A 14,013-nucleotide genomic window follows, 5' to 3' on the forward strand; every position below is an offset into this window, starting at 1 on the left:
GATATTTTAAATGTTGTAACTGGATCCGCATCCTTCCAACACTTTTTCTCTGGCAGTTCATTCCACACACAAATCACCCTCTGTTAAAACAAAACTTTCCCCTCGTGTCCTTTTTAAATATTTCTTCTCACCATAAAAATATGCCCCTAGTTTTGAACCCCAGATTAGGGAAAAGACTTTTTTTTTTGCTATTTAATCTGAGCCCCTCATGATTTTATAAACCTCTATAAGGTCACCCCCTCTATCTCCTCTGCTGTAATGGTAAAAGGTCGCAGCCTCTCCATCATTCAAACCCTCCATTCCCAGCACTATCCTAATGAATCTTTTCCAGTTTAATAGCTTCCCTTATATAACAGGGTGACCAAAACTGCACACAGTACTCCAGAAGAGGTCTCACCAACATTCTGTGCAACATCACAACTCCTATACTCAAAGGTCTAAGCAATGAATGCAAGTGTGCTAAACATCTTTCTGACCATCCTGTCTCCCGGTGATGCACATTTAAAAGAATTACGTGTCTGAACCTCTAGGGGTCTCTGTTCTGCAACACTTAGATTAGATTAGATTAGATTCCCTACAGTGTGCAAACAGGCCCGTTGGCCCAACAAGTCCACACCGACCCTCCGAAGAGTAACCCACCCCACTCTGACTAACGCACCTAACACTGTGGACAATTTAGCATTGCCAATTCACCTGCCCGGCACATCTTTGGATTGTGGGAGGAAACCGGAGCACCTGGAGGAAACCCACGCAGACACTGGGAGAACGTGCAAACTCCACACAGACAGTTTCCCGAGGCTGGAATCAAACCTGGGACCCTGGTGCTGTGAGTTACCCAGGGTCCAAGCATTAAGTGTATAACTCCTGCCCTTGTTTGTTTTATCAAAATGCAATACCTCACATTTATACAAATTAAACTCTGTCTGCCATTCCTCAGCCCATTGACCCAATCATTCGTGATCTCTTTGTAATCTTGGATGACCTTCACTATCCAGTATACCACCAATTTTGGTGCCTATTGAGCGAGTCGACACATGCCACCACTCTGAACCTCAGTCGGTGGGCTGATGGTTGTCCAATGGCCAGAGATGAAGTATGAAGCAAAGTGTATCTGAATCTAACTTTTAAATCAGTGATGTTTGAGATTTCTCTCTTAAATACTCCACCTATACCTTTGATCATCGCGTTGTTGAATGGGGAAAGCTGGAAGTCGGCTGGATGATATATACTCTTATCTACTCGTTAGTGAGATGATCTACCTGAGCAGCTGCAAATTTTTGGTTGAAGGTACAGTCCTGGTTTTACGCAAACAGTTTGATTGGGAGGGAATTAGGTCCTCAGCATTTCAGTCAGGATTTTGCCAGGTCAGCCTTTGCTGTGTATTGTGCATTGATTAACTCTTTAACATCATGTGGATGTCAGTCAATTCAGTTCAACACTTGTGAGGAGTTTGTGGTGGCTTTGTTTGGCTAATTCTGTGCAATGTAAACAAAATTTGAAAACGTGGTTTTGTGCTCATACAAGTCAATTCACTGTGTATATTAGAAGAAATCTTATTTTAATAAAACATTTTAACATGGTGTATTCATTAAATTTTCATAGATGATCTTGCTGAACACATCCATCTTCCCCAATCTAAGCTCCGTCAGTATTTTGAACAACTAAACAATTACTGCAAGCTTGACCAAGGTTCAAACTTCCTCCCACTGGTGGGTTCACTTTCTTCCTGAGTCTGCTACTTTGAATTTCCAGAAGTCCTTTCAAATCAGGATTTCACTGAGGAAGATAGAAGTTCATATTTATTTCATGAAGAGAACATTGTACTAACCAGGGATTTTTTAAAGTCCTGTTGCAAATTTGTGATCTAATTGTGCAGCATTACTAAGTCTATTATTTGCTTTCACAACTGAATGTGGATATAATGCATACCAATTTAAAGAATTCCTTAGCTGCTCCTAACTTTGGTCATTCTCTTTTGGCAGGAAGTGCAACTGAAGAATGATACGGTTGCCTTTGAGACTTGGAAAAATCCCCCTCCACCAATTTACATGCAGTTTTACTTCTTTAATGTTACAAATCCGGAAGAGATACTAAATGGGGGAAAGCCCTTTCTTGAAGAAAAAGGCCCCTACACTTACAGGTATGACGAATGAAATTCTGATCTGTTTAACTGAAACTATTTCAAAATGCTTTTCAGACCATTTTGTAACTTACGTAGGTTTGGAGAGTTTCCCGCTATATTTAAAGCAAAATAAAAATGGAGTGAAGGATAATTTTGTTGCTGAAGTCTCTTCCATTGCTAGACCATATAGATTGGGTTGTAAGTTTGCCCGCTGAGCTGGCAGGTTTGTTTTCACATGTTTCGTCACCGTGCGAGGTAACGTCAGCAATGAAGCTCCAGTGAAGCGCTGGTGTTCTGTCCCACTTTCTGTTTGTGTCTTCATCTCTTAAGGTGGGTGATATCATTTCAAGTTTTGTTTTTGAGGATGGTAAATGGGGTCCAAATCGATGTGTTTACTGTTGGAGCTCTGGTTTGAATGCCAGGCCTCTAGGAATTCCCGTGTCTCTCTCTTGTCCCAGTCGAAGTGGTGTTCTTCATCTGTATGTAAGAGTACTAGTGAGAGTAGGTCATGCCTTTTGGTGGCTAGTTGGTGTTTGTGTATCCTGATGACTAGTTTTCTGCCTGTCTGTCCAATATGGTGTTTATTACAGTCCTTGCATGGTGTTTTGTAAATGACATTGTTTTTCATGCCATTGATATAGGGTTCTTCATGTTCATCAGCTGCTGTTTGTGTGTTGGTAGGTTTGTGGGCTACCATGAAGCCAAAGGGTCGGAATAGTCTGGTAGTTACCTCCGCCATGTCTTTTTATGGTAGTGTGGCTAGAGTTTCGGTGTATGTTACATCCTACTTGTTTGATTTTATTGTTTAAGAATCAGCAGACAGTATTTATTTGGGTACCCCATTCTTCTTGAATATGCTGTATAGGTATTTTTCTTCTGCTCGTAGTTCCTGGGTGCTCCAGTGTGATGTGGCCCTTTTAAATGTCCTGATGTGGCTCTCTTTGAGAGTGTTGCAATTGCTTATGTAGTTTAGTATCTGTTCTGGGTGTTTTGCTTTCTGTAGACACTGGTCTGCAGAACTGTTTGTTCTACTGTAACATCTAGGAAGGGGAGTTAGTTCTCTTTTGTGAAATGTATACCAGTAAAGATGATGTAGGTTTCCTCTAATTTGTTCCATTTTGTGATGGCAAAGGTGTTGTCCATGTAGTGGACCCAAAGTTTGGGTTGTAGGTGGGGTGGGTTGCTCATTGGTGTCTCTGCATTACTGCTTCTGCTAAGAAGCCTAATACTGGTGATCCCAGGATGTTCTATTGATTTGTTTGTAGGTCTTGTTATTGAAAGTGAGGTTGGTAGTGAGGCACAGGTCTACAAGCATGAGGATGTTGTCCTTGCTGATGATGTTGGTGCTGTCTGGTGAATGCAACACAATGAAACAGCTACTGATGAACCCAAAGGACCCGATATCAACAACCAGCAAAACAGAACTGGTTCGAAGGTAGAAGACAGAGGGTGGTGGAGGGTTGCTTTTCAGACTGGAGGTCTGTGACCAGTGGGGTGCCATAAGGATCAGTGCTGGGCCCACTAGTTTTCGTCATTTATATAAATGACTTGGATATGAACATAGGAGGCATAGTTGGCAAGTTTACAGATGACACCAAAATTGGAGTGGACAGCGAAGAAGGTTACCTCCGATTACAGCGGGATCTTGATCAGATGGGCCAATGGGCTGAGGAGTGGCTGATGGAGTTTAATTCAGATATATGCAATGTGCTGCATTTTGGGAAAGCGAATCTTAGCAAGATTTATACACTTAATGGGAAGGTCTTAGGGAATGTTGCTGAACAAAGACCCTGGAGTGCAGGTTCATAGCTCCTTGAAAGTGGAGTCACAGGTAGTTAGGATAGTGAAGAAGGCGTTTGGTTTGCTTTCCTTTATTGGTCAGGGTATTGAGTACAGGAGTTGGGAGATCATGTTGCAGCTGTACAGGTCATTGGTTAGGCCACTTTTGGAATATTTTGTGCAGTCCTGGTCTCCCTCCTATCAGAAGGATGTTGAGAAACTTGAAAGGGTTCAGAAAAGATTTACAAAGATGTTGCCAGGGTTGGAGGGTTTGAGCTATAGGGAGAGGCTGAACAGGCTGGTGCTGCTTTCCCTGGAGCGTCAGAGGCTGAGGGGTGACTTTACAGAGGTTTATAAAATCATGAGGGGCATCAATAGGGTAAGTAGACAAGATCTTTTCCCTGCAGTGGGGGAGTCCAGAGCTAGAGGGCATATGTTTAGGGTGAGAGGGGAAAGATATAAAAGGGACCTAAGGGACGCCTTTTTCATGCAGTGGGTGTTGCGTGTATGGAATGAGCTGCCAGAGGAAATGGTGGCGGCTGGCACAATTACAGCATTTAAAAGACATCTGGATGGGTATATGAATAGATCAGGCCAAATGCTGGCAGATGGGACAAGATTAGGTTAGGTGATCTGGTTTGCATGGACTAGGCGGACCGAAGGGTCTGTTTCGTGCTGTACATCTCTATGACCAGTTGACATTATTCTCATTTGATCTAAGTGATGATTAGATTAGATTACTTAGATTAGATTACTTACAGTGTGGAAACAGGCCCTTCGGCCCAACAAGTCCACACTGACCCGCCGAAGCGCAACCCACCCAGACCCATTCCCCTACATTTACCCCTTCACCTAACACTACGGGCAATTTAGCATGGCCAATTCACCTAACTTGCACATTTTTGGTCTGTGGGATGAAACCGGAGCACCCGGAGGAAACCCACGCAGACACAGGGAGAATGTGCAAACTCTACACGGTCAGTCCCCTGAGGCGGAAATTGAACCCGGGTCTCTGGCGCTGTGAGGCAGCAGTGCTAACCACTGTGCCACCGTGCCACCCAGTTGTTAAAGTTCACTAGAATATGTAACTTTTTTTAAAAAAATTTGGAATTTACATGTGACAGAACTGAAACCAACATGGTCATTCTAAAAGATGACAGAATTAACAAACAATTCAGGTCTTTTTCAATATATAATTTCAGTTACATCACATTGTAAACTTTTGCTATAAATTCTGTGTCTTACAATCTTAAACTCCACAGCCACCTGATGAAGGAGCATCGCTCCGAAAGCTAGTGCTTCCAATTAAACCTGTTGGACTATAACCTGGTGTGGTGTGATTTTTAACTTTGTACACTCCAGTCCTACACCGGCACCTCCAAATCCTGCCTACCCAGAGGGTTGTAATGCCACAGAATGTCTTGCCCAGTGAAGTAGATGACGCTACTTTAGTAAACGTTTTTAAAGCTGAGACAAATATTTTAGATTTTCTTTAAACTCTTCACCAAAAATCTAAAGCAACTTTGGACATCTTTCTTTTCTCTTCTCTTTTCTAATGTCACTCATATATTTCCTTTTAAATTCGGCAAGTTATAAGGTCTGAATATTGTGCATTTAGAAGCACAGTGAATTGATAAATTTTGAAACTTCTGAGAGACATGGATAGACTGGATAGTCGGTCTTTTTCCCAGTGTGGAAGTGTCAATTTCTGAGGGACATTAGTTCAAGTTTAAAGGAGCTGTGAGTGGTAAGTTTTTTTTACACACATGTGGTAAATGCCTGGATTGCGCTGCCAGAGGTGGTGGTAGAGGTGGATATAATAGTAATGTTTTAAGAGTCATCTGCATAAATAGGTAGGGCACAGAGGGGTATGGACCAAATAGAGGCAAAAGGGTTTCAGTTTAGAAAGGCTTCTTTTCCACAACCTACTTGGCGGCATTCCAACTCATCTGCTTACAATGCTGAGACCACGTTCAGGCTCCTCTTGTCCTTACTACAGCGAAGGGAAAATTATTTTGGCAATAGGATCGCGGTGTAAACAAGTTCTCTTATTCTTGGGGAAAGTTCTCAGTCATTGTATTGCAGTTACTGGAACCTCCTCCATTAGTTGTGATACTGAGGAGTGCGGCCCACCAATGTTAGGGGATGTAATGAATAGGCAGTGACCTTTCAATACTAGCTATCAGTAAAAATGATGCACACAGTCTTTATATTTCTATCGTCCCCAAAGATAAATAGTGCAAACCCCTAAGTCTGCATCTTAATTGGAATTTTATTTACATCTGAATAACACTCTCCTCCTTTGTATCTGAACTTTTGCCATTGATCCTCTTGGCATGTATTTTTGCTTAGTTCTCTCTAATTTTTCGAAGTGCTTCCAATTTTATTTCTTCAGATTCTGGAAATTCTAGCATTTAGGCTTGATTAAGTCAAATACATGGCAGATGTGGAAATAAACTAACCTGGATGTTGTACTTCATGATTTTCTTTTAGTAAAATGAATGTTTTAATCTAAATCAAAATAGCGTTGGTCACCTGATTTGTGGTTGGTTTTTGTTTCTACTGACCTGAGCCTGTGTTTCATGACTTTGACCCTGAACTAAAGCCTACTTTTCAAATCTCATCTCATGGAATTTGCTAAGGAGGAAGTGCTTACTGTGACGGTTTATACATTCCCAGTGTTTGCATTGACCTTAACTGTGAGTGAAAACTTTCTTGTCGACTGTTAAGTCTCTTCAGTTCCTTTTGTGTTATTGTTTCTCCTGGTACATGCTTAATTTAAAAAAAAAATGACTTGGACATTTCACACCGTTTCCCTTATAATGACATTGGAATCCTTCTTGGCAATAGAAGTTAAATTACAAGTTTGAGGTTGGAACAGCTATCTGCCACATTGGGTAATGTCAGCTGTATCAAGAAGTAACAGGAAGTTGCTTGCAGTGACCTCCAGGCAGCGACCTTTCCACAGCTCTTTGCTGTTAAACTGTCTGACAATTGGCTATTTATTTTCAATGCAGGAGAGATTCTTGAAACACTATGTAAACAATCCAACCAGGGAAGGGGCTATATTGAACCTGGTTTTGAGAAATGAGCCTGGCCGGGTGACTGAAGTTTTAATAGGGGAGCATTTCTGAACTAGTGACCATAATATCATGAGTTTTAAGATACTCATGTATAGGGATAACAGCAATCCTTGGGTGAAGGTGTTAAACTGAGGGAAGGCAAACTACAATATCAGGCAGGAACTGGAGAATGTTGATTTGGAGGGTAAATCCATATTGGGCATGTGGGAATATTTCAAACAGGGCTTGATCAGAGTTCAGGAGTGGCACATTCCTGCGAAATGAAGGATAGGTATGGCAAGTTACTTGAACCTTGGATGACCAGGGATGTATGACCTTGGTCAAAAAGGAAGTGTACGTAAGGTGTAGGAGGATGGGAATTTGATGAAGCCCTTGAAGTATATAAGGAAAAGTAGGAAAGAACTTAACAAGGAATTAGAAGGGCTAAAAGGGGTCATGAAAAGTCATTAGCAAACAGGAAGAAGGAGAATCCCAAGGCTGCTTATACATAAAGTCAGAGTGGTAAAGTATTGGGGAATCAACGGTTAAAAGCCTCCATTTTAAGTCTCCATCTTGCAATAATAATTTGTCTTACAAGTTTAAAATGGCAGTCACAGTGACCATGAGAATGAATCAAGGAATGCAAGACTCTTAGCATAATCTTGCAGCTGTTCTTTCTCAGACAGAACTTTGGTCACTTTCAATGAATAAAATACTGATAAGTATTTAGCTTTATCTGCTTTGATGCAAGAGAATGACACCAGATATAGAAATAGCTTTGTTTTGATCTATGCAAACAAGATTTAAAAAAAATGTATTAATCATCTAATTTTTAACTGAGAACTTAGAGATAGAAAAATTATGTTGTATGGGAAATGAAAACATGAATTGTTACACAGGCTATAAAATATGCTGCCTTTGCTAAAAATCAGAAATCTTCATTAGTCCATCCAGGGATATCTTAATTGATACTCTGGACTGTAGACTATTGATCTCTCACTAGCTTATTCAAAATAAATTTTGAAATTTGTGTGGTCTGAGACTTTCATTTTCAGTCAACAAGAGGGTAGCCAGGGAAAGGGTTGGCCCACACAAAGAGGAAATGAATGTGTGGAGCCAGATGAGGTAGCTGAGGTCCTAAATGAATACTTTGTGTTCTTATTTTATTGTGTTCTATCAAGAGAGAGAATTGATAGAGGATGATCTCTGGGAAGAGAGTGTCGAGTTTCTAAGCCAAGTTGCTATTAGAAAGGAAGTGGTGTGGTCTGTCTTAAAATGTATTAAGGTAGATGTAAGCCCCTAGGTCCTGATGGGATCTATCCCATAATACTGAGGGGGGCAAGAAAATAAGTTGCTGGAGCATTGACATACATCTTTGTATCCCCTTTGGCAACAAGTGAGGTCCCAGAGGACTGGAGAATGGCCAATGTTGTTCCACTGTTTAAGAAGGGCAGGGATGATCAGGAAATTGCAGGCCTGTGACCTTCACATTGGTGGTAGGGAAATTATTGGAAAGGATTCTTTGATAAGATCTATGCACATTTCGAAGCAAATTGACTTATTAATGATAGACTGACTGATTTTGAGGGGTGGTTGAGCCTCATTATCTTGATAGAGTTTTTTTGAGGAGGTGACAAAGATGATCGTGGGAAAAGTGGTTCATGTTGTCAATGTGGACTTCAGTGATGTCTTTAACAAGGTCCCTTATGGCAGACTGGTGCAAAGTTGAAGTCACATGGTATCAAGGGTGACCTGGCAAGATGGATACAGAACTGACTCTCTCATAGGAGACAGCAGGATGCTTTTTGGAATGGAGGGCTGTGACTAGTGTTCCACAGGGATCAGTGCTGGGACCTCTGAGCTACATAAATGATTTGGAGGAAAACATAGCTGGTCTAATAGTAAGTTTGCGGACATTACAAAGATTGAGGTAACAGGTAGCAAGGAGGATTGTCAGAGGGTACAGATCAGTTGGAGGCATGGGCAGAAAAATGGCAGATGGAGTTAATGCAGACCAATAAGAGGTAATATAGTTTGGAAGGTCAAGTACAGGTGGAAATTGTACAGTAAATGACCAAACTCTTAGTATAAATGTGCAGAGGGATGTGTATTTCATGTCCTTCAATCACTGAAGGTGGCAGCGCAGGTAGATAAGATAGTGGAAAGAGGCTTTGGGGCATGCTTGTCTTCATTGAAAGGTGCATTGAGTATAAGGGTAGGTTAGCGTGGTAAGAGCTTTTGCCCGAAATGTCGATTTTCCTGCTCCTCGGATGCTGCCTGACCTGCTGTGCTTTTCTAGCACCACTCTAATCTAGACTCTATAAGGATATGTCAGTTATGCTGCAGCTTTAAAGAACTTTACTTAGGCCACATTTGAAATATTGCATACAGTTCTGGTCACCCCACATTACAGAAAGATGTGGATGCTTTGGAGAGGGTCCAGAAAAGGCTTAACAGGATGCTTCTATGAAGAAAGGCTGGGTTTGTTTTATCTGGATGCAAGTCACTCAGCCTCCTAGCAGACATATACAAGATTGCGAATGGGATGGCTAGAGGATAGATTGAGTCATCTTCCCAGTTTAGAGGGGTCATTTAGTAGGGGACAGGTTTAAGGTGTGAGGGGTAAAATTCACAAAAGATGTGCAAGACCCATTTTTCACACAAAGGGTGTTGAGGGCTTGGAGCGCATTGCCAGAGGAGTTGTTGGAAGCAGACACAATAGCGGATTTCAAGAAGTATCTGGATGAAATAGAAGGGAATAGAGGGATATGGATCCTGTAAATGAAGACAGTATGGCAGGGCAAAAAAGTGAAGACACGGGCTTGGAGGGCCGAAGGGCCTGTCCGTGTGCTGGTTTGTTCTCTGTTTGTCCTGCAGCTAAATCTGACTGTGAAAGGGATGGAGCTTTAGGGGGCTAATGAGGGATTCCGGTTCCCCTTTGAAGGCAGGAGGAAGATGGAATCAGTTTTTGGTTGGTCCAGCCTATGAGCTAACTCCTAATTCCTCCAATTCCACAGCTTCACTCCTCCATTATGCTACCTGCGTACCTGCCTGAGACCCTCTTAAGTACTTTGCTTCCAGACTTTATTAGTTTAATACGTTTTCCCTGTCTAGACCCCTCCCCACCAACCCTAAGTCCAGTTGACCCAAAACTCTGTTGCTTAAAGCTCTGACTGTTCCTTACCCTCTGTCTTCAATACTTATTCTGCATGGCCTTTGTTTTCACTCCTTCCCAACTTCTTTTCAGCTCTAAAATTCCTCTCTGAAAAACTGTTCTCTTGTCTCTCAGCCTTTTTTTGCCTCAAGCCCAGTCACTATTATTGGAGGGGAGGATAAATCTACTTCAATCCCTCTCTTCCCTAATCCAGGCCGATTTTAATTCTTTTGCTGCTGCCAACAATGAGATTGGCCAATTTAGCATTGACCAGAGTTTGAAGTGTCAATTTTGTAAGTTGCTAATACTCTCCTGAATCTCAAATTAGTGGGTTCACACTGTGTTCTGGTCGAGGTGCAGAAGTAAGTGATGCAGTGTTGTTCACAGGGCACTAAACTGTGACTTTGCCTTCCTGCCTAGGTGGCTATCAAGCTTTTATAGTATTTTGTATCCCAGATGGATTTCTAATGTTGTGGGCTAACATTTATTCCAACTATTCTAGAGTCTGTGAGATAGAATTACCTTTGGAGGTAATTAATTGCCACTGATGCGCTTTGTAATGTATGGCATTCATGAAAGACATTGTAAGCTGTCTCTTTCCTGTTCTATTGGTCAGTTGGGCTTGAGCAGTCAGCTGCCTAAACCCACTGAAGTATTGACAAAAGATAGTGTGGGCCTGCAGCGCAGAGGGAAATATATACACACTTAAATAATTATACAGTATTTTGTGCCTTAATAATGTACCTTGAATAGCAACCAGTTTTGGCATATTTTTTCAGAGAATATAAACCGAAAGAAAATGTGACTTTTCTGGATGATGGACAGAAGGTATCTGCTATCACCACGAAGACCTATGTGTTTGTTCCTGAGTTAAGTAATGGAGATCCTGAGACGGACCTGATTAGGACTGTGAATATTCCAGTTGTGGTGAGTTGCTGGCTTTTTTAAACTCCCTTTGCAATAGACATCTCGAGGTACTGTCAAATTAACTTCTGTGTATCAGAGATCAACTTATAAATTTGAGCTGCCTCTGATCTTCATTGGAATTTAAACTTCAGAAGTTAGCTCCTAATTTTGGTGATAAATTTTTAGATTATTGAAAAGAAATTTTGTTTTTCTGAGAGGCACAACTCCATAAGGGGCAGATACCCTGGATAACTCTGATGTTCCACATTGGATCTGTGTTTGTGTTAGAGTGAAAATTAGGACATGTGACCTGTGCACTTAAACCTTTGATATTGAGACTTTCTAATCAAGTTCAGGCCAATTAGGCAGCAAGGCATTTGAAATTATCTTGAGATTTTAAGGTGCCTGGCCCAACCATCATAGGAAAAGGCACTTACTCCTGAAGCTTGCTCTGCTATCCAATGAGATCATGGCTCATCTGCAACTCAACTCCATAAACCTGCCTTTGCCCCTTGTCGCTTTCAGTTACTTTAAACTTATGAAAACTTGTCAACTTTGTACAGATATCATTTGCAACTTTGGACAAACTAGAACCAAATACCAGGCTAGAGCAAACTATGAATGTTTATTCAGAGGATTCTGGGTAATCCGAGATGGAGGACGGGAAAAGTTTCTGGCTGTAAGAGCTGCTCCTTTTTTTTGACGTATTTTAGGTGCTGGAGGGGATTCCCTCGAGTTTCAGGAGCAGCAATTACTGTTGCATTGTTTTGGAACTTTGGAAAAAAAAGTCAAAACAACAGCAGTTTATAAGGGAGAAGAGCAGACTAAGGAAGCACGTGGTGAGGACAGTGCAGGAGAGAGAGAGAGAGAATCTGCACAGTTACTGCCTTTGCTGTTTTCGAATTCATGTGTCGCTGGACATCGGAGTACATCTGGGAAAATGAACAAACAGTGAATTTCACAACTAATCTTGAAGGAACTGGTTTGGGGTGAAGTTCACAGCACAGAATCAGATAAGTTAATTGTTGTTTTAAGTGTGTCCAAGAGAGAGGCTGTGTTAATGTGTACAGTGGGTTCTTTCTTGATTGTGTTTTTGGAGGTTAAAAATGTGTTGCTGGAAAAGCACAGCAGGTCAGGCAGCATCAAAGGAACAGGGGAATCGACGTTTTGGACATAAGCCCTTCTTCAGGAATTTTTCATTCCTGAAGAAGGGCTTATGCCCAAAACGTCGATTCTCCTGTTCCTTTGATGCTGCTTGACCTGCTGTGCTTTTCCAGCAACACATTTTTAAGCTCTGATCTCCAGCATCTGCAGTCCTCACTTTCTCCTATATGTTTTTGGAGATAGGTCTCTTGATTAAACTTAAAATATAAGCAATAGCTCTTAATTTAATCTGGGGCAGTGTTTGTAGAGGAATAAGACAGTGTTATTTTCTGGGTCTGTAGATTGTGAAGGAGCAAAAATGGCCTTGCAGTGTACTACTTGTCAGATGTGGGAGTTTAAAGAGCGTTTAAAGGTGACTGTGGATTATATCTGCCATAAATGCTGTTGGATGCGAATCTTATCAGATTGAGTGGATTGGTTGGAGAGACAGATGGAAGTGATGAGGAATTTGCAACAGTATGTGATGGATGGCAGTTATAGGAAGGGGGGAAAGTCTCAGATACAGTCACATAGGTGGGTTAACTCCTGGAAGGGTAAGAGAGGTCGGCACCTAGGGCGGGAGTCTTTTGTGGATATACCCATTTCAAACAGGTGTGCTGTTTTGGAAAATGTAGGGGGTGATGGATTCTCAGGGGAACGTAGCACAAACAGCCAAGTTTCTGGTATTGAGACTGGCTCTCATGCACTGAGGGATACGTCAGCTTCCAAGAGATCAATTGTGTTAGGGGATTCTGTAGTCCGAGGTACAGACAGATGTCTCTGTGGCCAGCAGAAAAAAAGCAGAATGGGGTGTTGTTTTCCTGGTGCCAGGATCAAGGATGTCTCTGAGAGGGTGCAGAATGTTCTCACGGAGGAGAGGGGCCAGCAGGAGGTCATTGTCCACATTGGAACCAACGATATAGGAAGGGAAAAGGTTGAGGTTCTGAAGGGAGATTACAGAGAGTTAGGCAGAAATTTAAAAAGGAGGTCCTCAAGGGTAGTAATATCTGGATTACTCCCAGTGCTACAAGTTAGTGAGGGCAGGAATAGGAGGATAGAGCAGATGAATGCATGGCTGAGGATCTGGTGTATGGGAGAAAGATTCACATTTTTGGATCATTTGGAAGCTGTTTTGGGGTAGAAGTGACCTGAAAAAGAAGGACAGATTGCACCTAAATTGGAAGGGGACTAATATACTGGCAGAAAAATTTTCTAGAACTGCTTTGGAGGATTTAAACTAGTAAAGTGGGTGGGTGGGACCCAGGGAGATAGTGAGGAAAGAGGTCGATCTGGGACGGGTACAGTTGAGAACAGAAGTGAATCAAGTAGTCAGGGCAGGCAGGGACAAGGTAGGACTAATAAATTAAACTGCATTTATTTCAATGCAAGGGGCCTAACAGGGAAGGCAGATGAACTCCGGGTATGGTTACGAACATGGGACTGGGATATCATAACAATTACAGATTTATGGCTCAGGGATGGGCAGGGCTGGCAGCTTAATGTTCCAAATGCTACAGGAAGGATAGAAAGGGAGGCAAGAGAGGAGGGGGAGTGGCATTTTTGATAAGGGATAGCATTGCAGCTGTGCTGAGGGAGGATATTCCCAGAAATACATCCAGGAAAGTTATTTGGGTGGAACTGAGAAATAAGAAAGGGATGATCACCTTATTGGGATTGTATTATAGACCCCCTAATAATCAGAGGGAAATTAAGAAACAAAATTGTAAGGAGCTCTCCGCTATCTGTAAGAATAATAGGGTAGTTATGGTAGGGGATTTTAACTTCCCAAACATAGACTGGGACTGCCATAGTGTTAAAGGTTTAGATGGAGAGGAATTTGTTAAGTG

General features: G+C 41.8%; 1 protein-coding gene across 2 annotated transcripts in view; it reads left to right on the forward strand.

Annotated features, from left to right (window-relative positions):
- LOC122552707 (lysosome membrane protein 2-like) overlaps positions 1-14,013 on the forward strand; it is a 65,439-nt gene that overhangs the window by 7,861 nt on the left and 43,565 nt on the right. For both annotated transcript variants that reach the window (XM_043695600.1, XM_043695610.1), the window contains exons 2-3: positions 1,983-2,140; positions 10,897-11,044. In XM_043695600.1, the coding sequence (XP_043551535.1) occupies positions 1,983-2,140; positions 10,897-11,044 (306 nt within the window). The remainder of the gene's footprint in view (positions 1-1,982; positions 2,141-10,896; positions 11,045-14,013) is intronic.

Source organism: Chiloscyllium plagiosum, chromosome 1 (assembly GCF_004010195.1).
Source record: "Chiloscyllium plagiosum isolate BGI_BamShark_2017 chromosome 1, ASM401019v2, whole genome shotgun sequence".
Lineage (NCBI taxonomy): Eukaryota > Metazoa > Chordata > Chondrichthyes > Orectolobiformes > Hemiscylliidae > Chiloscyllium > Chiloscyllium plagiosum.